This window comes from Fusarium mangiferae (assembly GCF_900044065.1).
Source record: "Fusarium mangiferae strain MRC7560 genome assembly, contig: FMAN_scaffold006, whole genome shotgun sequence".
NCBI classification, from domain to species: Eukaryota; Fungi; Ascomycota; class Sordariomycetes; order Hypocreales; family Nectriaceae; genus Fusarium; species Fusarium mangiferae.
The window spans coordinates 2,256,522-2,279,937 of NW_024573926.1; the positions used below are offsets into that span (position 1 = coordinate 2,256,522).

Genomic DNA, 23,416 nt, shown 5'->3' on the forward strand with positions numbered 1-23,416 from the left:
CCCTTCTAAGATTCATGTGATTAAGGCTGGGCAACGGCAATGGGAAAAGTCCCGGAAACGCGTGGGCTTGTGTAATTTCACGGCCCCCAACTTCAACGGTCGTAGCTAGGTCCCCTGGATGGCGAATCCTTGTCAGTGAGATTGAGTAATAAACGATGTCGATCATTTGAATTGGAGGGGTAGATTTGATGTATGTAAAGAGAGAACGAGGGTTGATGTAAACAAAAGCCATGACTGGTTGATCGACATCCCATCAAGGGAAGTGACATGAGAGACATTGTGGAGGCTATGCTTGGGCTAGGAGAAACAACATGATTAGACAGAAGCCACTGATTGCCTGAATAGGCATCATGCTTGAGGTTGAGGCCTATTTCGAGGGTTCGTCATTCGTGAAGGGAAGCAAAAAGGAGGGGGATTTATTTGGTGTTGCTTGGGAGAGGTAAATGGTTTGTTTACTTTGTTCAAGCCACACAAACCCAATGCACCCCTCTTCACCACTCAGTGACCACTGAATGCCACTGAAGTAACCACCCGCCAAATCAAAGCAGGCAAGGTTCCTTCCCGCCTCTGAGCGTGAACGCCGTTGGTGCTATCCCCATCTATTGCCTTCTATTTCAGGTTCACCCTCTCAACACCATCACCAAAATCTTTCCTTATTTCCTCTCCTCTCCTCCTCACTTTCTTTCCCATCTGCACCTTCTTCCTCTTTCACTTCTACCCGCAAGGATTTACTGATTCTCTTCCATCTCGATTGACTCCTTTCATCGCAAGAGTCAATTCTGATTTTCTTCATCGGCCCTTTTTTTCACGTTCACCAAAACTTTCTCGTGCTTCTAAAGCGCGGCTTCGTTCTGTTTTCCTCCAAGGCTTCCCCCCAAACCGGGTTTCTATAAGAGGACCCTCCCCGTCTCCATCCAAGTTTCTACCCCGGAAGATCTTTGACCGCCTCCGAGAAACCCAGCCTCGCGCTGCAAGATTCTACCTTCCCGCCGATCTCGCGTGACATCCGTTCTCAAAACATTTCGCAGAAGTCCAGATTCACTCCGTCTCGTTCAAGCCTCAACAAACACAGTCGACGCAGCATTCACCTCGCAAGACACTGGGGAAAATCGCGGATCTCTGTTTTTTGACCCGCACTTCACCAATCGATCGGCCGAAGCTCTTGTGACCCTCCCCGCACCCTCGAGCTCTCTCTCTCCCCCTCATCAACCAACAACACAATCGCCAAAATGCCTTTCGACATCGATACCGCTCGCCGAAATAAGACGCCTCGACCTCTGTCAGACTCGGAGCGCGCTCGCGTGGAGGAGTTCATCGACTCAATCCACTACTCTGCACGGTACTCGGACAGCGAATATGAATACCGTCATGTTCAGCTCCCCAAAGCCATGCTCAAGGCTATTCCTAAAGACTACCACGATACCTCCAAGGGTACTCTCAAGCTCTTGTGGGAGGAGGAATGGCGAGCTCTTGGCATTACTCAGGTACGACTTCACGCCCTTGCCAACACGTGCCTCCATCGTTGGCGGGGGTGACGAGATTGCAAACAATCAGGACTAACAACCGTGAAGAGTCTAGGATGGGAACACTACGAGGTCCACGAGCCAGAACCGCACATCCTCCTGTTCAAGTATGTTGTCATGGCAATGCCAATGCCGGGATTTACCTTGGATGTCTCTCGATGGCTAACGTGAACTTAGGCGACCGCTCAACTTCCAACCCCCCCAGTAATCGGCTAGACGCACGACTCAGATTTCCCCCAATGTACCATACATATTTACTGCACAGCACCCTTTTGTCGGTGCCATACTCAAGCTTAGACGGAGGTTTCCACGTCGGCTCACGATTTTACGGTTTGCACGTTCACGTTGAGATATAAAGAGAGAGAAGCAAAAAGAGACTTATTGGTTCATCAAATTCGCAACGTTCCCGTTCATCCAGTCGGTAGCAGGCCCGTGGGCTTGTTATACCTATGCTATGATATGCGATACCCTGTCGAGATGTAAAGGGAGGCGAATTACCGGTCTCCTGGTTCCGAAGTCTGTGTATGACGCATAGACACTGAGTTGTTGTCCGAGCGGCAGGGCAATGGGGGAATTTGCATGACAGAGTGGATGGGCTACGGATGATGGGAGTCGAGAATTGGATCCGCCATACCCTAACGACCAAAGACGTGGGGGGAACGCTATAATACGGAGTTGGATCTGGGAACGATCCGGAAACGCGTCGCGCGTCGGTGTTTGGGCTTGGCTGGGCACTTCGACGAGTGGTTTGCTGGTTGTTGTTTCTAAACGTGTTTTATTTGTTGAATGTCTCTGATTTGGGGCTACACTTTTTCTGCTGGAGGGGAAGAAGAAGGATTTGCTCGGTGATACCCCTTCTACAAGCGCATGATGGGACAAAAAATGGGCTTTGTGATGGAGGCTAGGTGCAGAAGTACATGGAGACGGATGATACAGCATCGCATAATAATAGGTGAACAAAATGATCGATTTACAGTACATACTTGCGAAGGTGCGTGGGTGATGGCCTCATTGTCGAGTTTGTGGCGTTTCGGTCATTGATCCGTGAATCATAGCTAGTTTTCCAGAGCCATGGATGTGAATGCGCCACAATTGTGAAACAGCGAGTGGGTAAAAAATAAAAATAAAGGGAGGATGTCATATGAGTGTCTTGGTTGGATGGGGAATGTTGAACGGCTCACGAATTATGGCTATTTGGAAATATTCACTGGAATACGATGGTCTTGCGTGAGGTGAGCTGATCCAGAAGCCACCGCCCAGTAGATCGTCTGATGTTTTTGGACCGAAGGCTATCCTAAATCCGCTAGGATGCTTTCAAATCAGCTCAGATCGGCGACATGCTTGGTAATTGGTGGTTTTGGACAGATTTCACTTACACCGTTACACTAAGATTATGCATACCTGCAATTGAAGTCCAAGGGAGAGTCTTGCGCCTTTGTTGATGTTGCGCGACTGTTTCAATTCATGCTAATGTTCAGAGTAATTCTCCTTGATTAGTTGTAAATACAGAGGTTTGTGGAATCTATTTGAGCTTGTAAAAATGAATAAGATGTTCTGTGAGAAGAGTCAATTCGGTAGAGTTCTAGATCAGTTCTACTTCGCCTCACGGAAGTCGGAGCATTTCTGCATACAGGCTGGTACCTACATCAACAGCCAGCGTGTCATCTTTCACTGAGTCCGTACGTAGCACACGAGCAAGTTATTTATAAATTCTCCGCCTCAAGTAATCCAATATTTCTCGGCCCATGAATTCATTCTTTGTCTGAGTTTACTTGCAACGTCGCTTGTTCCATTGAATTACAGGTACCGTTCGACTCAATTGCGTCCATTCCTCTTTAGGAAAAGTGTCCATCGCTGCCCGCCGAAGCCGTCAACCCACTTTAGTCTACTTTACCTGCCGCTGGCTTACTTTCATACGTCGCTTCTTCTTTACATCACAACGACGACAGCTTTGAAGACGGGACTTTCTTTCTTTCTTCTTTTTACATCATATTAATCTCTTACTGTCGCCTTTCACTCGTTGGCGATTGTAGCATCAAGGGCTTTGTCATACTTTATCTTTCGTTACACACAATCTGACACCTACGCCGGCTCGTCGCTTGAGCTTCTTCAGCGACAATGAAGTCTGCGAGCAGACTATTCTATCTTTCTGTGTTTGCCCTCTGGGCTGCACCTGGTTCTTGCGAGAGCTCTAGTGATGAATGCCATGTACGCTATCGCTACCCGCGCCACTGCAGCCATCGTTAACCCGTTTCTAGATCTCGCCCAAGTCAATCGTTGGCGATGCCTGCGCTTCGTATGCGACTCTCGATAAACTCAACTCCCTGACCAAACCCGCCGTCGACGACCTCACCCACAACACCGACTTCTTCTCGCACTACCGAGTGAACCTCTTTCACAAGAAATGTCCCTTCTGGAACGACGAAAATGGCATGTGCGGAAACATTGGATGCGCGGTCGAGACGCTGGACAACGAGGAGGATATCCCGGAGATCTGGCGTGCGCACGCTCTCGGTAAACTCGAGGGTCCTCGTGCTAAACATCCGGGGAAAAAGGCACAGCGCCAACATCCTCAGCGACCTCTTGGAGGTAGCCTTGGAGAGAATGTCGGCGAGAGCTGTGTTTTTGAGTACGATGATGAGTGCGACGAGCGAGATTACTGTGTTCCTGAGGACGAGAGCGCGAGCTCAAAGGGCGACTACGTGAGCTTGGTTCGAAACCCGGAGCGATTCACTGGATATGCAGGCGATGGAGCCAAGCAGGTCTGGGACGCCGTTTACAGAGAGAATTGTTTCCAGAAGAGCTCTTTCCCCAAGTCTGCCGATCTCGGCCAGTCTGGATGGAACCGCGGTCCTGCTGCCCAAGATTTCAAGCAGATCCTTGATGCAGCAGGTCGCCAGGCTCAGCTTGAGGAGCGCCGTCAGGAGAACCCCAACACTCCTTTTGTCGCAAACACCGGCTTCGAGGTTGACGACGAGTGTCTTGAGAAGCGTGTATTCTACCGTGTCATGTCAGGTATGCATGCCAGTATCAGCACTCATCTCTGCTGGAACTTCCTGAACCAGACTACTGGCGAGTGGAGCCCTAACCTGTCCTGCTACGAACACCGTCTGCATAAATTCCCCGATCGCATTGGAAACGTCTACTTCAACTATGCGCTCATGACCCGTGCTATCGCCAAGGTTGGACCTTATCTCCAGAAGAAGGATTACAAGTTCTGTATGGGAGACGCTTCTGAGGATACTGCCACTCGCGCCAAGGTCCTTGAGGTCACCGAGAAAGCTGCCAGTGTCCCTCAAATATTCGACGAGAGCCTGATGTTTGTCAACGGTGAAGGACCATCTCTGAAGGAGGACTTCCGCAACCGTTTCCGTAACGTCAGCCGTCTCATGGACTGTGTTGGCTGCGACAAGTGCCGTCTCTGGGGCAAGCTCCAAACCGCAGGTTACGGCACCGCTCTGAAGATTCTTTTCGAGCTCGATAACAACAGCGACGACGTTCCCTACCTCCAGCGCACCGAGCTGGTCGCTCTCTTCAACACCTACGCTCGTATCAGCAGCTCTCTCTACAACATTGGACAATTCCAGCAGATGATGGAGGAGAGGGCCTTTGCGGAGAAGGAGCAGGAGGGTCTTGAGGATCTCAATAAGAACGAAAAGCTTAACAAGAAGTTTGAGAAGGAGGCTGAGGAGAACCCCCAAATGGACGACGCTGTTAGGGAGTTTATCGAGCTGCGACAGAGGGGTCCCAAGGATGACAGCACGATGGCTCACATTGCATTCGAGTTTGCTCAATTCCAGGCTGCTATCAAGATCATTCTTAAGGGATGGATGCGCACGCCCAAGGCATTGTAAGATACCTCTCTCCCGCAGTCATGTATACAAGATCTAACAGCAACAGGTGGCGTGTTTTTACATCGGAAGTCTCGCGTCTTTACAGAGTTTGGGTCGGCCTTCCTGTCGGCCCCAGATGGTGGTCGATGCGACTGCCTAACCTTAACGTGCCTCGGGACGAGCTATGAGATGTTACTGTATTAGCGGCTGTTTTCTTGCATATATAAAATCAGATTGCATTCATGGGCATATTTTAGCGGTTGCTTTGCTTAGGGCATTTCGGTTGGCGTTGATCATGGTTTAGCTTCAAATAGCGAAGAGATTGTGTTCATACATTGGATGTGATTGACTTTGAGTGACTGTATATACATGCTGTCTTGTTCTTTGCTTTGGAGACCTTCAGTCAAAGGAAGACCAAGAGCGCATTCATCCTTGGCCTGTCTCGATGACAGCGGCTGAATTGACTTTTTAGCCTTCATGACCCGTCACTCCGCTGGAGATGTCGTCCGTGGCGTTGCTTTTGGCCGAAGGCTGAAGTCTATCAGGCATTTTATACCATGAGTGACGGGAGGCCCTCCACGAACGAAGTGCTTGAGGCGTCAATGAGATAGGCGATGAATCAACATATCACTTCTCAAGTGCCATTATTTCGGCAACAGGCATTGGGTGCGAGTCCCAGAAGCCAGTCTTGCCGGCTACAAAGTCCAGTCATGTCCCATCCTCCAACATCAAGATAGCTTTCAGGTCCAGCCACACTCTCCTCACCATGAAGCTCGCCCACTCTCTGCCCATCCTCAGCCTCGTCGCACCAATCGCATGCAGGCGCAAACCCGAGACCTGGCCTCCCGGCTTACCTGGGGATGACATGAAACATATAGGTACCGACAAATATATCAGGCCTCCCCCAGGTTGGAAAGCGCCATCGAAGAAAGAAAAGAAAGCGAGAGAGGAATGGATCGCAGTCCACCGAAGCGTCACCGAATCACTTGAAGATTTCATGTTTGAGACGACGCGGCCAAAGGCTCAGGACGAGGAACAACTTAATCTCAGAATGTTGAGCGTGCAAGCGGCCACGGCGAGAGCGGCACATGGGATTCTTACGCTGGAGGGTCCTTATGTAAGATGATTGCGCGGGTTTGGAGAAGGGTTGCTGAGTGAGAATTGCAGTCTAGGGATTCATGTTTTGATCTACTGCATTATTTTCCGAAGGTGAGAAGAATCGTGACTGCTGGAGATAGGGAGTGGTAGATACTGACTGATATGGCGTTAGATTGCTGAAAAGTGCGAGAAAGCAATGATTACTCTTGATGCTCCGACGCTCGCGTGTTCAGACGCCCTCGGTAAAGAGGACAAAGGGAGACTGGCAGAAAATATACGGGATCTCAGATTGATGTTCACAGTACGTATCGACTTCTCCCCCCAGCTTCCTCATCGTGACTGAACGGGATTTGGCAGGTGTATGACTACAACTTCAGCCAGAGATGTGTGAATGAAGAAGTAGGGTCTCCGTCTTTGCCACTACCACTAGTTGAAGATATACTATGGCATCTTAAGATGACTGCCGAGCGGTATGCGGGCATTGATGAGTACTGTAGGTCTAAGGGTTTGGACTCTTCTGAGATTGAGGAGTGGTGAGTAGTGGCTTCAGCTGGTTCAGGGCGGCTGGGAGCTGCGAACTGGGGGATGGTTGATTAACTTTGAGGCCCCCAACCGAGGAGCAGGGATGATGCAGCTGGGGTGCAAGGGACGGGCAGTGAAGTCACAGAGAGAGAGAAGAGAGATTAACGTTCAAGAATATGTCGAAATGGACGATTGAGGCCAATTGAATGAGTTTGCTGTCAAAGAATAAGCATAAGTAGGGAGTCTGTTCATTGTGGATTGTATCATCATATCGAAACAAACCATGAGCCAAGCCCAAGACCAAGACATACTGCTGCACGTCAATCACACAACCTCCCCCTCAACACGAATCATAAATAACTGCATCCTACCAAAACCTGACTCCAACGTTCCGAAAAAGCAAGTATACGTAATTAAATTTTGTTATTTCAAGGTCCTTTTGCACACAGACACTCACTCCCTTTCTCCACATGCATGTAATGCTGAAACAGCGGTGTTAGCCAACCCAGCAGCACACACACACACACAACCAATAACGTCACATAATCCTCGCAATTGGTGTGGTTGCGCCCTACCAGGCTGGCGGTACCCAAGACGAACCCCCTTTTACCGACAGGTCGGTTCTGCAGGCTGTACGAGGAAGGTGGCAGCATACATGAACATGAACTCGGCCCCCAAATCTCTCACTCTCACGAAAGATGCTGGTTTTTGCTATTCAAGCTGCTCAACACGGTCAATTCCTCCGTCTCACCGCTTCACATTTTCCGAGTATCTTCGGCTTCAGAGACCAGATTGTCCAAGAATAGATAGATGATCGTCAGCCAAAGAATTTGGAGTTTCAAGCCTCCTCCTCATCTGCTGTACAGTACAGTAGTGTTGAGGGCCACCCCCTGTGAACCAACCTCGCGGGTTCGCTCGTCTCCCCCGGTCGCGGATGTGATTCCGGTGCATGGGACGGGTCCCATCCTGTTGGGACCTGGCACTTCGAGTCCCAGCTGTCCGGGTCTGGTTCCTTTCTGTCGGTAACGGGAGGAGCCTTTTTTTGTGCTTGGCTGTTATTGGAAGGCCCTTATAACTAGCTAGCTGGCCCCCCAGGATATGCGTCCTTTGCAAACGGGTTTTCATACTTTGTTGTGTCAGTTACCATGCATCATCTCTTGTCTGGTGTTGGTGGCTCTTGTGAGTCGACTGAGAGAGTCAGTAGTGTGGCGAGACGGGATAGCAGTATTTCTCTTGAGGAGAGTGCTTATACGCGGTATGTTGGTAGCTTTGTTTGCCGATGAGGACTAATCGTTGTGAGCAGGGACAATCCTGAGCCTTCAAGGAACACCCTCGCTCCTATCGAGAGTCAAAAGATCGAAGACCGCCATGATCCCAACACGGGACATGGATGTACCCTTCCGATGCCCAGTCCCACCTCGTCATCGTTCGTCGAGACACCAATAGATGTCTATCTTCGGTGCGGCGAAAGTCTCGAAGCTAGGCTGATAAGGCTCGATGCGATCCTGTCCCAGGGTAGACAGACATCTGAACCTGAGAGCATATCTCTGTCACCGGAAGCCTCAAGCTGGGATGTCGCCAATGCCCCGCAAACACTTGAACCAAAGGTGCCAAGCACTCCTGTGCTTCAGCCTACACAGCTCCCCAAGGCGACAGATCTTCAACCCAAAACGACAGACCCAGACGTCGAAGTGGAAGACAAGATAACCGTCGACTCAAAGACTATGTCTGACCTTCTTCTGTCGGATGCCTCGCAGATGGCCAGTGACAACACAGAGTACAAAGAAGCTTTGATCGAGTATCGAAACTCTGCCAAGCGATCCGGGTATGTGCCCTATTGTTCCATTAGTATTAGGCTGACACTCTATAGGCGTAAGGAAAGGGCTCGCGTTCATAAGGGCCTCAAGAAGCGAAGCCTCAAGAACAGGATAACCAAGAGCAAGAGTGTATGATGAGTTGGTGGAATGGACTGACCTGCAGGCTTGTTTGTGTATACCTAGACTTTAATGTGAGCAGTTTCTGAATGCATTGTTTTCTCAAGCTTCTTCTGTGCACTGCGTCAACTAAGGAGTTGCAGTAGGTACAGGTTCCTTATCCTTAACAACATCAATAGCAAGAAGAAAAGAAAAGAAGACCAGAAGAAGCTAAACACGTTAGTCACACATCACCAACCCCTCAGTGATACATACCAAAATGCTGCATATCCCCAAAAGGTGAAGCTCAAACCCTCCGACCAACGCCTTGCCACTCATCATGGTCCGTTGATGTCTCCAAGTCCGCACCGCACCGAGAAGTATCGTCCCGATCGAGAAGGAATAGCAAGTCATGGCCAACGGCTTCCCCGTAGCGAAGTATCCAAATGCCTGATGTTGACCCTCATGCTGCAGAGAAAAAAGCTGCGCAACCACCGTTCCAACCATTGACATGGCGACTGATGTACGAAGATAACCCAGAAACGTTCTCTCGTTGGCTATAACCCCACGTCAGTAACTCTCAGCTATATCGCGTCAGTGCATATCAGAAGCCCACCCCACGAACCGAACCACACCCTGTATGCATTCCCATCTCTCAAGCCCACATCACAAGACCCCTTCCCTCATGCCCGTCAAAGATCTTCCTCCAATCTCGTTCCAGTTCCCTTCGGTGCACATACCTAGATGATCCCTCGACGCCGAAAAGTCAACCTCGCAGCTCACATACTCGCGCCAGAACCTCCCCAGCCTCGACCTCTTCTGCTCCTCCTCCTCCTCCTTCTGCGGCGCAGCGGGGACATCTCCACGCGCGGAGGTGTTGCTGTTTCGGGGCCTTGTATCTGAGCTGTTTCCATCCGACGTCTGAGAAGGGCGATTGGATGGGGGACGATGAGATAGGTCTTGCAGGGAGTATGCTGAGTTTGACCTTGAGCGAAGCATGCTGTGATATGCGCGGATATAGGACTAATCTTGTATATGGGATTGAGGGTTTCTTTGATGTTGTGAGATTGGTTTGGTTTAGTTTGCGAGTGTCAATTGTTGTCCAGCACGTGCGGATGTCGGCGCGTGTAAGCGGATGCTTCCGATAGCCTTGGGCGCCGAGCCGGCCCCTCTTAGCCGGAGGACACACGGAGCATGGGGGATCCATTAGATGAGCCGGAATATCTGAAACATTACTCAATTGGGACGTAAACATGAGAGCAAACATTATAATGAAACATCCAATATCACTAATAGACAATACATCGATATGTTGGCAATTGTTGTTGACTGTAGGAGCTAGCTCACCTCCGTATGGTACGTTGACATTCCAACACCTTCAACGTCAACAAACAAACTACGCCACTAACAATCTTAACTCAATGATCTGCTTCCACCTGCATCGGCACTCAAACCGGCTCTCGTACCAAAATACCCCAATTCAGCAGCCCGGAATCTATCTCCCTAAACCCCATCATCAGCAGCATCCTCTTTTAAGCCAAGGCCCGATAACCTCCCCAAGTGCCGAAACTTCCACATACGGCAACTGCAACGAAAGAGACACATTTGGCTTCTATTACATACGTAAATGCCATGGTTTCTTCTCTTTAATACCGTAACGGAAGGACTTAGCTGGCTTTCCGAGTTCCCCGGCGGTGCGCTCCGACCGACGTTGGGAATAACGGCCCGCAGACCCGTATTTCCCGATTCGTCCACAGCTGCTTATGTCCCAGGCTGTCGGGTTCGCTTCTCTGAGTTAAGCCCATCATCATACATGAGAATCGTAAGGAGGAGACGTCCCTCTCAGCTGAGATCATAAAGATAAGACGATTCACAACATCATATCACTTGCATAAAACATGTGAACTATCCACTTCTAATATATTATTCATCGCACCACGTGTTCTCTCTCTCCTTCTTATCTCTCTCTCTTCTCCCCGGAAGCGCCGGTGTCGTCTGCCGCTCTCACGGTCCGCATGTACCGGCATCCGTCTTTCTCATCTCTGAAACCAGAAATACCAAAGTTCCCTATTGGGGTTATTTCACCGGCCTGTTCAGCCGGTCCGTCTAAATACACAGAGGTCAACCCTGCTGCGGGGCTATCTCTGCTGAGTTACTGCTTATTAGTGAGCGGATGCCTATCTCGACGGATGCACATTGAACCCTTGTTCCCTGCGATCGCGAGCTTAAGTGAACCGATTGTGCTTTTTCTTTTTTTGCTTATCCCGTTTGCCTCATGTTACTTGGCTGCAGATGACCTTATGTGCCGCTCGCGTACGTTGCTTGCAGATGGGATGGTATAAGGGAGGCTGCTATCACATTCTGGGTTCTCGTTGATACACACTCTTCTTTTCGTACCTCGGTTCAACTTGCCTGTGCTGTCTTTGTTCCACTTTGTATATCAGCCGTGAAGCACGGCGTAGCAAGCAACACAATACAGGACGGTTTTGACATTTGCAGTAGTACAATGAACGACTCAAATACCCCTTCTACTCCTGATACGGAGTACTCTCCTCCATGTAGTCCCCAGCAAAAGATTCAGCATCTGAGAGATACTCGCTCTGCAGCAAGAGAGAAGCTGGCAAGGCTGACGCTGGTGGAAAAGGCATGAGTTGTTGGTTCTTTGAGTGGTCATACACTAACCCTTCTAGGTCTCACTCCTCACAGCCGCCGACTTTTGGAGAACGAAAGCTATTCCTGAGAAGGGCATCCCTTCAATCAAGACAACCGATGGTCCCAATGGCGCTCGCGGTGGTATCTTTGTCGGCGGCACCAAGGTTGGTGATATTGCCCCGAAATCACAAGGATAATTGAAACTGAGAGTGTAGGCTGCATTGTTCCCTTGCGGTATCTCACTCGCAGCAACATGGAACAAAGATCTTCTCTACCAAGTCGGGCAGCATCTAGCCCTCGAAGTTCGAGCTCGATCAGCAGAAATGCTTCTCGCCCCAACAGTCTGCATGCATCGCCATCCTCTCGGCGGTCGTAACTTTGAGTCTTTCTCCGAAGACCCCCTTCTCACTGGAAAATTGGCAGCGCAGTACATCAAGGGTCTTCAAGACAGAGGCGTTGCAGCGACCATCAAGCGTAAACACCATCAATGACACTAATTGGTAGGAATGCGCTGACATGGCGATAGACTTCGTGGGAAATGAGCAAGAGACCAACAGGCTGACGATAGACTCGCTCATCACTGAGCGTCCCCTTCGGGAGATCTACCTGAAACCGTTTGAGATTGCCGTTCGAGAGGCTAACCCCTGGGCTGTCATGACTTCGTACAACCTCATCAACGGCGTCCACGCTGATCTGAACAAGCACACACTGAAAGACATCCTCCGAGGAGAGTGGGGATACGAGGGGTAATGAAAATCATCATATGTCATGGAATAACACTGACTTGTCGCAGAACAGTAGTTTCCGACTGGGGAGGCATCAACTCATCAATCGAATCCGTAGAAGCAGGATGTGATATCGAGTTTCCCTACTCCTCAAAATGGCGCCTGGACAAGCTCGTCACAGCCGTCAATGAGGGTCGCATTTCGATTGAGGATATTAACCAAGCAGCTGAGAACGTACTCACGTTGGTGGAACGACTCAAGGGAGGTGATATGTCACCTGAGGCGCCTGAACGGGAAGATGACCACGAGGAGACGAGGGAACTTATCCGAACTGCGGGCCACGAAGGTCTCACACTTCTCAAGAACGACGGTGGCATCCTCCCTCTGTGTCCTAAATCTACCAAGGTCGCTGTAATTGGACCGAACGCCAATCGACATATTGCAGGCGGTGGTGGAAGTGCAAGTTTGAACCCGTACTACAATACCATTCCGCTTGACAGCATCCGAAAGGTATCCAAGCAGAAAGTCTCGTTCGCCCAAGGTTGTCATATCCACAAGTGGCTCCCCGTCGCATCTGAGTACTGCACCGAACAGTCAGGCAAACCAGGCGTTCACATCGACTGGTATGCGGGTGATAAGTTCGAGGGCAACCCAGTGGTGAAGCAGCGCCGAACAAACACAGATCTCTTCCTATGGGACTCTGCGCCCCTGAGTGAAGTCGGTCCCGAATGGTCTGCCGTGGCAACGACGTTCCTCATGCCGAGGACAACAGGTAAACACACCATCAGCTTCATGAGTGTTGGTCCCGGAAAGCTCTTCATCAATGACAAGCTGGTTCTCGATCTGTGGGATTGGACCGAAGAAGGCGAGGCGATGTTCGATGGGTCGATTGACTACCTTGTTGATGTCGACATGGAAGCCGACAAAGCTGTTGAGCTACGTGTGGAGATGACGAATGAACTTCGTCCCATTTCGAAACAGAAGCAGTTCGGCATCACGCACAAATACGGCGGCTGTCGTATCGGATATAAGGAACAAGATCAGGTGGATTATATCCAGCAAGCGGTCCAGACGGCTCGCGACGCAGATGTCGCTGTTGTTATTGTTGGAGTCGATGCGGAGTGGGAGTCGGAGGGTTATGATCGGCAAACAATGGATCTTCCCGCCGATGGAAATCAGGACAGGCTTATCGAAGCTGTTGTCAAAGCTAACCCCAAGACCGTTGTCGTCAACCAATCCGGCAGCCCGGTGCATATGCCATGGGTCGATCGAGTGCCTGTAATTCTTCAAGGCTGGTACCAAGGACAAGAAGCTGGCAATGCTCTGGCGGATGTCCTCTTCGGTATTGAGAACCCAAGTGGCAAGCTCCCAGTAAGTGATCTTCGCCCGTCGTGTATTCCACGCTGACACCAAGCAGAGTACGTTCCCCAAGCGAATCGAGCACACCCCAGCATGGCACACCTGGCCCGGCGAGAACCACAAAGTACTGTACGGCGAAGGTCTCTACATTGGCTACCGACACTACGACCACGCCAAGATCGAGCCTCTCTTCCCCTTCGGCCATGGCCTCTCCTACACAACCTTCGAATACGGACGTCCCGAGATCTCAACAAAGACCCTCACTCCCGATGGCGAAATCAAGATCACCCTCGCCGTCTCCAACATTGGAACTCGCGCCGGTGCAGAAATCGTGCAGCTCTACGTCCACGATGAAAAGAGTCGCCTGCCACGACCTGAAAAGGAACTTGTGGCGTTTGAGAAGGTGTTTCTTGAAGCGGAAGAGACGAGGCATATTACCATCAAGTTGGATAAGTACGCTGTTGGGTACTATGACGAGACTGTTCCCGGTTGGATTGCAGAGGACGGCGCTTTCAAAGTGCTGATCGGCGCATCGAGTACGGATATCAGGTAAGTTCCCTCTGCCTGGGTGAGGATGACCGCTAATCGTGTAGACAATCGACGAGGTTCAATGTGAAGGAGTCATTTACTTGGGTGTTTTGAAGCAAACTCAGGAGAAGATAGTTCGTAAGGAATTCGACGATGGAAGAAAATCAAGATAGTATCAGCAGTTCTTCCAGTCTAGGCGCATCGAGATACCGTGTGCAGAATGTTAAGTCATCATCGCGTACTTATGAAGCTTCTTTCGTCCAAGTGTGAAACGTCCCTGAGCTCACATCAGATAACTGTCCGTGAGTATCCTACCAAGTCACAACGACCATTTAAACAGTTGTATTTGCATGTCACGTCAAGCATGAGTTCATGAAGTGCTGGCTTTCGTCAAAGACGCCATTGAATCCCTTGACAAGTCCAAGGCCAAGGGTCGTGTCCCAGTGTTATTCTCATTCTGTTCTTGCATACATGTTAGGACAAGACTTCGTCCGCAGATGATAAAATGGACATACCTCATGTATCAATATTACACTGCCAACGTGCTCTGGCCACGCACGTCGGCGATTGCGCATGTCAAGTCTCTGCGTTTTCACATCCACTATTGTCCATCCCAAGATTTTCGACGTCGCCTCGCTCAATCGCGCTCCTCACGGTCCTTGCCCTCAGGGCTACGACTCCTGCTTCGTCCTCTGTTCCGTCCACCCGTGCCCCGTCCACGCCCAGGTTTGCCAGGCGGAGGACGCACGAACGCAAAGTCCACCGAGATCGTCTGGTCGAGCAGCTTCTGGTTATGCGCACCATCAATAGCAGCGCGAGCCTCCTCCAGCGTCGTGTACTCAATCAGCGCGTATCCCTAGAGTCCCCCCACTGTATCAGCAATCCATCCCCATGCCCAATGTGTTTTACGCGCTTACCTTGACGTAACCGCTTCTTCGGTCGAGGTTCAGGTGCATATTCTTGATCTCGCCATACTCTCCGAAAAGATCTTGTAGGGCCTCCTCGTCTGCTTCTTCGTGGACGTTTGTTACGACGATGATCCAGCCTTCGATGGAGCGGACGGCTGTGGCTTTGGTGTGTGTTTGCATGTCGGATTCGTTTCGCGCGGGGGGAGGGGGAGAGCCCGCCTCAACGTCAACGTCCATTTCCACGTCGGCCATTTTGTCGGGAGGTGTTCTGAGGGAGAGAAATTCGATGTATGGCGAGGAGAGTGCTGTTGTTTGTTTAAGTAACGGGAGCTACCTGCCAGAGTGCAGAGTTCAAGGTGGAATTGCTATCACGTGATGCGAGTAAAGAGACCGAAAGTGTTCATGTTCGAATCATCAATTAATCTATTGGAGGTCATGGTCTCGAACTTATCAGTAGCTTTGGACGTAAGAAGTGCTAAATTTGAGATGTTCTACGTTAATCATGATTTATGGCATTCTGTATCCTCAGGCACCAACAAGTCGAGGATGTCATCCATCAGCATGAGTCACTCGCCGAGAACTCCAAAGGATTTGCAGCGTTTACGATGTCCGCCTGTTTAGCCCAGTCGCCCATTCACTAGGAGATGCCCACATTCACAGTAGCAGCAGAAATGCCTTGCGCGAACAAATGTTTGTTGTATTGTGACAACTGACACCGGACGCCGAGTAGAGTCGTATGGCTTCTTCGCCATTTCCTTTTTTATTCTTTTCGTAAGGGGGCTCAGCCTATCTTGCGACCCTGACCCAATCCATCACATCATCCCATTACTGAGTGAAGCCAACCATTGCTGTGTTGAACCGTGTCCGAAAGCCAACATTCCCGATACCGCAAATTCCTGTCGTTTGGACGAGTCGTTTATGAGCCGGGGTTGGGGTTCATCTGCATCCGAATCGTCAGCGCCTGTACCTGTGTGATGTGAATCTCCTGCTTCGAGTCTGCTCACCTTTCTCTTGCCACCAGTGAGGGTAACGTTGACAAAGCGACGGGTGTACTTGAGGCGCTTGAGGGCACGACCCTTGGGGGTCTTGGTCTTCTCCTGCTTCTCAACCTGTAGGAATCGCGATGGTTAGTGATCGAGTTTCGTCGGGTTTTCGATGTCGGGGAGCCGTCGTCGTACCTTAGGAGTCTGAGACTTGACCTTGCCTGCGAGAATGTTAGCGACAACGAAAAAGACAAACATCGTGAGGGCGGGCGCAACGTACCGGCACGGGCAAGAGATCCGTGAACTTTACCCATGATGAATGATGTGCTTGGTGGTGATGTGGATGGTAGAGTCGAACGGCTGGCTGAAAGCGCGGTAAGATTTTTGGGTCAATTTGGCAAGTGTGTGGGCGGAAGGAGCGGTTCCTCACGTGAGCTGGGATAAGATGCCCTCGGAATAATTGGGTCCGAGTGGCGGATCAGAATGCTTATGTAATGCGCTTTGAGAGAATCGTCCGCCGGAGAGCGACAGAGGTGCAATAGCCATACAAGAGCCTGAAATTTTACTGTTTGGTTCTGCTGACTTTCATTTGATCTCAGCGATTATCCTGTGCTGAATTTTCGGAGATTCAGTGTTTCTGTTGCGCTTTGGAGGACCGTGTGTGACGTCATTTAGTAATGAAGTTGGCGGGCGGTTTGAGTTCGAACAGCTCTTAACGATCTGGTGAAAAATGCCGATTTCATTGTATTGCCAGACTCCCTCTCACAATATTGAATACTTTTGTTTCATATAATATCACAGCAGTTATGGATTGGTGTAAAGGTTACATCGTGTTATTCGGGCACGCAGGTACAGGATGTTGTGTGGCTCGGCATCGTGTTAGTGGCCATACTGCTGGTCAATGAACATTTTGGGCGTAATAAGGGCTTACATCTGCTTCTTGGCCGCAGTATTGAAGTTCGAGCCGTCTTGAACAACTATCGAGCAATCATGTCTCTGGTGTAAGTCTGCAATCATGAGATATGAGACACCTGTTTCCATCAACCAGTTACCAACTCTGATTTGAGTGGATTATCACATCGAGTTCATTTGTATCACCCATACATTATCTCAAGCTACATACTCCTCTGACTTCCAAACGACATGCAACCAAAGCAAAGAAAGGCTTGGCACCAGGCATGAACCTCTGAAGGACTCCAATGCCCGTGGAAATGGTGCAACAATTGAACATTATCGTCTCTCGACCTCGATGTAGGGTAAACCTCACGTCAAAACCGCTCCACCAGATTAACCCCACTACCTTGCCCTCCATCACCAAAGCAAATGCGGGCATCTATTAAAATCTCAATCAAGGGTATCATTGACTTACATATCTAATTTGGGCGCTTCAACCATGGCCCATCCATAATGTCTTGCATCGCGTTGGCCGTTGACAAAAAGCACAAGAGTGGATGTTTTGCTATATTTACACAGAGCCCCAGGTTCTTGCAGGGTCCCAGCGGCGGGCATGGGGATGCGAGAATACGAGAGGGACATGAGGCCACGGCCACTGAGACCTGAACCTAACGGAAATATTTCCAGAAAGGAACTGAGACCTTGTCAATGTTTTAGATTGATCGTATTTTCCTAAGACTTTTCGGGGAGCTGATCGTGCTGTCTGAGAAGGGCAATTGACTCAATCCATTCTGAATGTCGGGTGGTTGGAATTGAACTAAACAATCCTGTGTCGTAGAGAGTTCAGCGTGAGCGGAAGAGTTAGAGCACGTTCTCTGAGACTGGTATCCAACGTTGCCTCAATCGTATCAGGCCAAGCTCGTCGTTGGGCTATATCCGTTCCAGCGTCTAACCTTCCAGCCCCAGATGCACGGCCCCAACCGCCCCGATCAATTACACAGAAACTCTAGGCGACCGAGAAACAAGAGACTGGGTGGTAGATCACATCATCGCGCAGCTAAAGTCTGTTGGTTAGCCTCTTAGCCTCTACGATACTTTCAGCTATCTCTGATAGCGGGGTGGTTGGATCATGTCATGAACCTTCTAATTGCTTCTTATCATCATCCATTTAATGGGCAGAAGGCTGGGATAGTTACACCATTTGGCTCAAAGAATCAGGGGAACAATTAGAGAAGAGCAGGCCTGCCACGTTGTGCTACACTCGGTATTGAGTTTTATCGTTATCACCCAGCCTCCATCGCGCATAAGCGGTTCAAGTTTACCGGCCAGCCCCTCCTCCCAGCTCGCTCTACCCGTACGCTTTCTTCCGAGAGGCAAAGCAGAAAAAGACCTAAACGAGCTTCCATGCAGAACGGCTAAACCCCAGAACGTCAATTGCCTCTGTCGATGAGTTCGTATCCTTCCATACTGAGACATAGTTTCTATTCGTGTAATTGCCTTATGGTTCCATTGAGCGTGTGCTGCTATTTTTGGTGATCCCTGTCAAGTCTAAAAAAGGATTCGCTCGCTCTGTAAGGCCACATCGTGGATCACCCTCCCGCAGGTGCCGAACCAATGGCCCCGCGATTCGAGCCATGACACTTCAGCCACGCACGTCTTTAGTGCCCACCTTGTGAGTTCGTATTCTAAATCCACTGCTTGATTCTTACGAGCATCTTGCAGCTGAGGGTTTGAGTCTAGCTGAGAAGACAAAGAGTGAGGGGAAGAATTGGGAAGCATCACTGGTGATACCGAGGGACATTCAGACAGAATAGCCAGTGACAATTGAGAATTATCATGTATGCAGACATTGTTGGGTTGTCTTGCCGTGATTTACCCCAGTCAGGCTCTCGATGGACCTTGGATGATACTCCAGAAATCGATGCCGCCATCCCGCAATGACAATCGCATCACGCACACAAACAGGCCTGATCCATTGTCGCTAGGTTGAGATATCATGATCCTTGGCCCAGACCGTCCCGCTACTCAGCTGGTTTGGGACTGGCCATCTGCAGCTAGTCAAAACTAAGTGTAAGCCCAGAAAAAGAACTGCCAACCTGCAGCTGGGATATCGGTAGCTTCTTGCTTGCTTGATTCTAAGCTTGTTTGGTTGATTGCCTGACACTGCTTGGCCGGGCCACTCCAGATACAAACCTCAACACGGACGGAGAGCGGAATTGTCTGGAATTTTCCATTTCCACTGACTCTTCTTCCAACTCTTAATCTCCCTTGCCCGTCTTCACATCTATCCCTGTTTCTCCCCTTCTAATTTATCTCTTACATATCCATGTAAATGGGTTGCATGTTGTTGAGCCCAACCAACGTTGCATCCTCCCGTACCTGACCTCACCGATAACGCTTCCGCTCTTGTGTCACCATATTACAGAGCAATTCCCTCTCACCCAGCCCGCCCTCTTTTATTTCCCGCCTGTACAACAGTGACAAGAAAAAAGTCGGGGGTGATTTCTAGCTCGTCTCATCTCGTCTTGAGTCAATCCCACCACATCACGAGATACCCGCATCTTTTGCCCACCGCCTTTGCAACGACCTACTCACGACCGCATCCGTCGTGATTTCTCACTCAAATTCTCCCGCATTCGTTGGGATTTCTCAATTTGCTCAGAAGGAAAAGAAGGAGAATAAGACGAATTGGAATGACAAGATTCCAAGCAGTTTACCAATAAAACACCAACCGAGACATCATCACCCGCTTTTGACCTTAGCTCCCGATAACATCTTGCTCCGAACGCAGCAATTTCTGGGCGCATTCGGTCAGATTCACACAAACGCAAATACACGCGAGAAAGAAGCAGAGATACTGTCCTCAGATTTATTATTATTGCGCTTACCTGCAGCTATCGTCCTCACCCCACCTTGTCCAACCCAGCTCACGCGTAATTTCTCCCGACATTTCTTGTCTCACAGAACCTCGCAGCGCTCCCCCGCCAATTTCAGGTCAATGGTTCTCTTGAGCGTGTAGAAAGACCCAAATCAAAAGCAGAAAGGCTTTCGTCATGCTCCTCGCTGCTCAACCGCCTCAAGGGCGCTCTCGCTCAAATAGCTTGCAGCAAATGCTCGATCTGGAGAAGAAGCTCAATGTAAGCACAGAAACAGGCGGGATTCTGGACGGTTTGGCTGACGTACTCGCACAGTTTCAGCGAACACACCAAGGCTCTGTGCCTCCATCTCCGGCATGCACTGATAGCAGTGGCTCAGTACCACCCAGCCCAGGCCACCCTCGTCGTTTTGAGCTGGTGCCCAAGGATAAGAAAGGCCCTACACCTGTTCGAAACTACTCCGCTGTTCCTCCCCCTCTCTTCTCAGCTCCTGAGCGCTCAGAGTCGCCAAACATGATCGCCCGAAAGCCCGTTGGAAGGAATCTTTCTCAAGCATCCTTATCGGAGCAGCTCAAAGACGACAAGCCCGCTCACAAGACCGTGGCGTTCATGTTTCCCCCTGATGTAGAGGAGCAGCGTTCTGTGTGTCAATCACCCACTTGGGAAGCATACGAGCGCCAGAAGAAGGAGAAGAAAGAAGAGAAGCGACAGGAGCTCCAGCGAAAAGAAGAGGAGAAACGAAAGGCCAAGGAGAAGGAACAAGAATTGGCCATGAACCAAGCCCTCGAAGAAGCTTGGAAGAATGCTCCCAAGCCTCGCGGTCGAAAGCTGAGCAAACCTAAACCGCCTCCTCCATCACTTGGAACCCAAGGACGCAGCACAACTGAACCGCCTCAAACCACCCAAAAGCGACGCTCTCGCTCGTCGAGCTTATTGGGATTCTCGATTGGTAGAAACAACGACGATCCTGAAGAGCCCAGACGCAGCCGCTCCAGCTCACTTACCTCCATCTTCCGCAAGTCATTCGAGATCAAGCGTGCTTCTTTCGATGAGACCAGCCCTACCGGTTTCTTGGGCGGTAAGAAGCTTGAGAAGAAGAAAGACGATTTCCACCAGAAAGTCCTCGAAGACCAAGCCAAGGGCGACAGCAGAGTTCATCCCGCCATGCGAAAGTCGTTCCTCGGCCATGGGTCGTTCACGCCTCTCAAGGTCAATCCCCAGCAGAAAGAGGAAGACGCCAAACGAAGAGCATACCCTCCTATCTCCATCAACACATCCGGCGCGAGAGGTCAATCGAAACCGGCCAAGTCGCCTAGTCGAAGGGGCTCAGTCAATATCTATCTCTGGAGCGCTCGAGCTCGACGTGGTTCTGTCAGTGATGATTGCGCAGTCGCTGACACGGACGATGAGGGCGATCAGAACACCGCGCATACACCCGACAGCGAGATTTTATACAACAAAGCCCAAGGTCTGAACAGACGAGGCGGTCTTTACATCAAGAAGGAAGAGGGCTCGATCAAAGATGGCGAACAAAGCGTTACACCTCGCTCCTCAAACCAGAGTATGAAGCAAGCCGCCAAGCCCAAAGACACTGAGAAGCCTCCCCAGCAAGATACCATCACCGTCTCCCGCCCCCCAATAACAAACCCAACACAGCCCCAAGCCCGACGCTCATCAACAGCATCAGGCCTCTCCATCCCTCCACCACCACCCCGAAGAAGCTCAAAGCGAGGATCTCTCACGCTCCTCACACGACTCAACAACTCCCAACCAGCTTCCGATGAAGCCAAGAGCGCTCCAGTAGAGTCCTCAAAGTCCAAGGAGAAACTGTTCAGAAACAACCCCCCGAGCATCCGTTATGAACAGACTTCGCCGGGCGTGCGACCGAAGCCTATCACTGCTGATTCAGAACCCGCCGTGCCCACGAAATGGAAGCTTAAGGATGCTGCCAAGAGTGCGTTCAGCAGAGGTCATTCAGCGCAGAACTCGGTGTCGTCGACGATGAGTGCTTCTTCCAAGACGAGCACTGCATCTTCTGTTGGACCGCCTGTGCCGCCAAAGACGGATTTGCCAGTGTCGAAGGGATTAGCTGGTGCTAATGATGCCCCCATTCGCACTCAGCACGTTCACGCTCCGGTGAAGCATCTCGTGCCAGGAACTACACGCTCACCTATCGGTCGTCGCCCTACGACAAGCTCATCAGAGTCCTCATACTCGGATGGTCTCCAAACTGTATCCCCCATGAGCACACCACACACATCCCCTCCCCAATCCGAAATGGGCCACTCCCCCAGCATCGCAACCATCAAGCCCTCAATGCACGCAACAGCCGGCCCCGTCAGTCCCTACTGGTCCTACACAAACTCCCCTCAAATGGCACCCATCGATCGTTTCGACACCAACCCCTCCGACCCGGAAATCGATCCCATCCAAGAAGCTGCCAACAGAGTAATGGAAGCCTTCTCAAACGCCAACCTCCGCAACTCAACACCCCGCCGAACACCCGTCTCCTCCGACGAGACAAGCTTCGCCTCAACACCAACATATCCCCCTCTCAAGCACAAGGCCCGAAGCAAGGGACAACTGCGCTCCGCTAAGAGCGGCCATAGATCGACCGTCTCTGATCCGGAAGCAACAATCAAGACGCTCCGACGGCAATCCAACTTGGAGCTTCAGCACCACGGCGAACCAAGCGCCAAGATGTTCGTCGAGTGCTGCGCTTGCATGCGCTACCACGATATGCCAAGCAGGCTCTACGAAGCCATGTCCAACCCGGATGGTGTACTGAGCGCTGGCTCAACAGATTTCGCGGGGAGCGTGACCATGACGGTCAAGTGCCCCTGGTGCAAGCATGAGATGAGCACAAAGTGCTGCGCTGGATTCGCAGCCATGGTGTACATCAAGGAGCGATTTCACTAAGTTTTATGTTCTCGACGAACGTTGCTTTTCTTGTGTTTGTCTATAGACAAAGCTTGCACGACGCAATTTTGCTTTCTCTTATTCTACAGAATTGGCGTAGATGGAAAAAAGACACGGTTAGTCTGAATAGTGTACAGGTTGCTTGGCTATAACAAGAACCATGGGAATTATTGTATTTAGTTTTTGACGAAAGTTGTAACGAGTCATGACATGATGAATCAAATAAACTGAACTATTATTCAACAAACTCACACGGTCTTGTATAGGCCCCTTGTTTGACGTCACATCCACTTTTCCCCTCTAGTCTTTGAAGGCTCTTCTTGGCAACGAATCTATCGTTGAACTAAAGTTTGTTGAAAAGCGAACACCTTCCCGTCCAAGAATAGGCCGTAAATCACGATATCGAATGGCGGAGAAACGTGGTGGTGTCTGTTCTCAACGCCAAGACTGCAGTGCGATGACGGGCATGAGGGTGAGACAATCTTCTAGAAACGACAAAAAGCAAAATCAGGAATAAAACATGTGAAATAGAATTGAATAACCTGTTACTGAATTACTGAGTTTCTTGCAATTGGATGTCGGGAATATCCTGCTTTGCGGGTTTGCGCGGCTCTGACGTCAGGATAAGCAGGGATCCGACGATGCCAGGTTTTGGAAGATGCAGATTCAAGAAATACCAATAT

At 50.3% G+C, this 23,416-nt stretch overlaps 9 protein-coding genes across 9 annotated transcripts; 7 read left to right on the forward strand and 2 right to left on the reverse strand.

Annotated features, from left to right (window-relative positions):
- Nucleotides 1-1,229: 1,229 nt before the first annotated feature.
- On the forward strand, nt 1,230-1,731 carry FMAN_03507 (putative cyclin-dependent kinases regulatory subunit CKS1; the record flags this gene model as incomplete). The annotated part of the gene is made up of 3 exons (XM_041832333.1): nt 1,230-1,484; nt 1,572-1,630; nt 1,701-1,731. The coding sequence occupies 3 exons, from the start codon at nt 1,230-1,232 to the stop codon at nt 1,729-1,731; spliced, it is 345 nt and encodes a 114-aa protein (XP_041682807.1).
- A 1,910-nt stretch (nt 1,732-3,641) lies between these two features.
- FMAN_03508 (uncharacterized protein) lies at nt 3,642-5,544 on the forward strand (the record flags this gene model as incomplete). The annotated part of the gene is made up of 3 exons (XM_041832334.1): nt 3,642-3,731; nt 3,782-5,373; nt 5,424-5,544. The coding sequence occupies 3 exons, from the start codon at nt 3,642-3,644 to the stop codon at nt 5,542-5,544; spliced, it is 1,803 nt and encodes a 600-aa protein (XP_041682808.1).
- A 578-nt stretch (nt 5,545-6,122) lies between these two features.
- Nucleotides 6,123-6,991, forward strand: FMAN_16129 (uncharacterized protein; the record flags this gene model as incomplete). The annotated part of the gene is made up of 4 exons (XM_041832335.1): nt 6,123-6,473; nt 6,524-6,565; nt 6,627-6,755; nt 6,812-6,991. The coding sequence occupies 4 exons, from the start codon at nt 6,123-6,125 to the stop codon at nt 6,989-6,991; spliced, it is 702 nt and encodes a 233-aa protein (XP_041682809.1).
- A 1,130-nt stretch (nt 6,992-8,121) lies between these two features.
- On the forward strand, nt 8,122-8,928 carry FMAN_03509 (uncharacterized protein; the record flags this gene model as incomplete). The annotated part of the gene is made up of 3 exons (XM_041832336.1): nt 8,122-8,231; nt 8,280-8,801; nt 8,847-8,928. 3 exons carry the CDS (start codon nt 8,122-8,124, stop codon nt 8,926-8,928), a joined length of 714 nt encoding a protein of 237 aa, XP_041682810.1.
- Nucleotides 8,929-11,395: 2,467 nt separating this feature from the next.
- On the forward strand, nt 11,396-14,267 carry FMAN_03510 (uncharacterized protein; the record flags this gene model as incomplete). Its single annotated transcript, XM_041832337.1, has 7 exons — nt 11,396-11,533; nt 11,580-11,705; nt 11,757-12,015; nt 12,068-12,287; nt 12,335-13,637; nt 13,684-14,174; nt 14,219-14,267. The coding sequence occupies 7 exons, from the start codon at nt 11,396-11,398 to the stop codon at nt 14,265-14,267; spliced, it is 2,586 nt and encodes an 861-aa protein (XP_041682811.1).
- A 523-nt stretch (nt 14,268-14,790) lies between these two features.
- Nucleotides 14,791-15,313, reverse strand: FMAN_03511 (uncharacterized protein; the record flags this gene model as incomplete). Its single annotated transcript, XM_041832338.1, has 2 exons — nt 14,791-15,009; nt 15,071-15,313. The coding sequence occupies 2 exons, from the start codon at nt 15,311-15,313 to the stop codon at nt 14,791-14,793; spliced, it is 462 nt and encodes a 153-aa protein (XP_041682812.1).
- A 664-nt stretch (nt 15,314-15,977) lies between these two features.
- FMAN_03512 (putative 40S ribosomal protein S30.e, cytosolic) lies at nt 15,978-16,358 on the reverse strand (the record flags this gene model as incomplete). The annotated part of the gene is made up of 4 exons (XM_041832339.1): nt 15,978-16,001; nt 16,066-16,170; nt 16,240-16,265; nt 16,325-16,358. The coding sequence occupies 4 exons, from the start codon at nt 16,356-16,358 to the stop codon at nt 15,978-15,980; spliced, it is 189 nt and encodes a 62-aa protein (XP_041682813.1).
- Nucleotides 16,359-17,451: 1,093 nt separating this feature from the next.
- FMAN_03513 (uncharacterized protein) lies at nt 17,452-17,604 on the forward strand (the record flags this gene model as incomplete). Its single annotated transcript, XM_041832340.1, has 1 exon — nt 17,452-17,604. One exon carries the CDS (start codon nt 17,452-17,454, stop codon nt 17,602-17,604), a length of 153 nt encoding a protein of 50 aa, XP_041682814.1.
- A 2,387-nt stretch (nt 17,605-19,991) lies between these two features.
- FMAN_03514 (uncharacterized protein) lies at nt 19,992-22,733 on the forward strand (the record flags this gene model as incomplete). The annotated part of the gene is made up of 2 exons (XM_041832342.1): nt 19,992-20,075; nt 20,130-22,733. 2 exons carry the CDS (start codon nt 19,992-19,994, stop codon nt 22,731-22,733), a joined length of 2,688 nt encoding a protein of 895 aa, XP_041682815.1.
- Nucleotides 22,734-23,416: the final 683 nt, after the last annotated feature.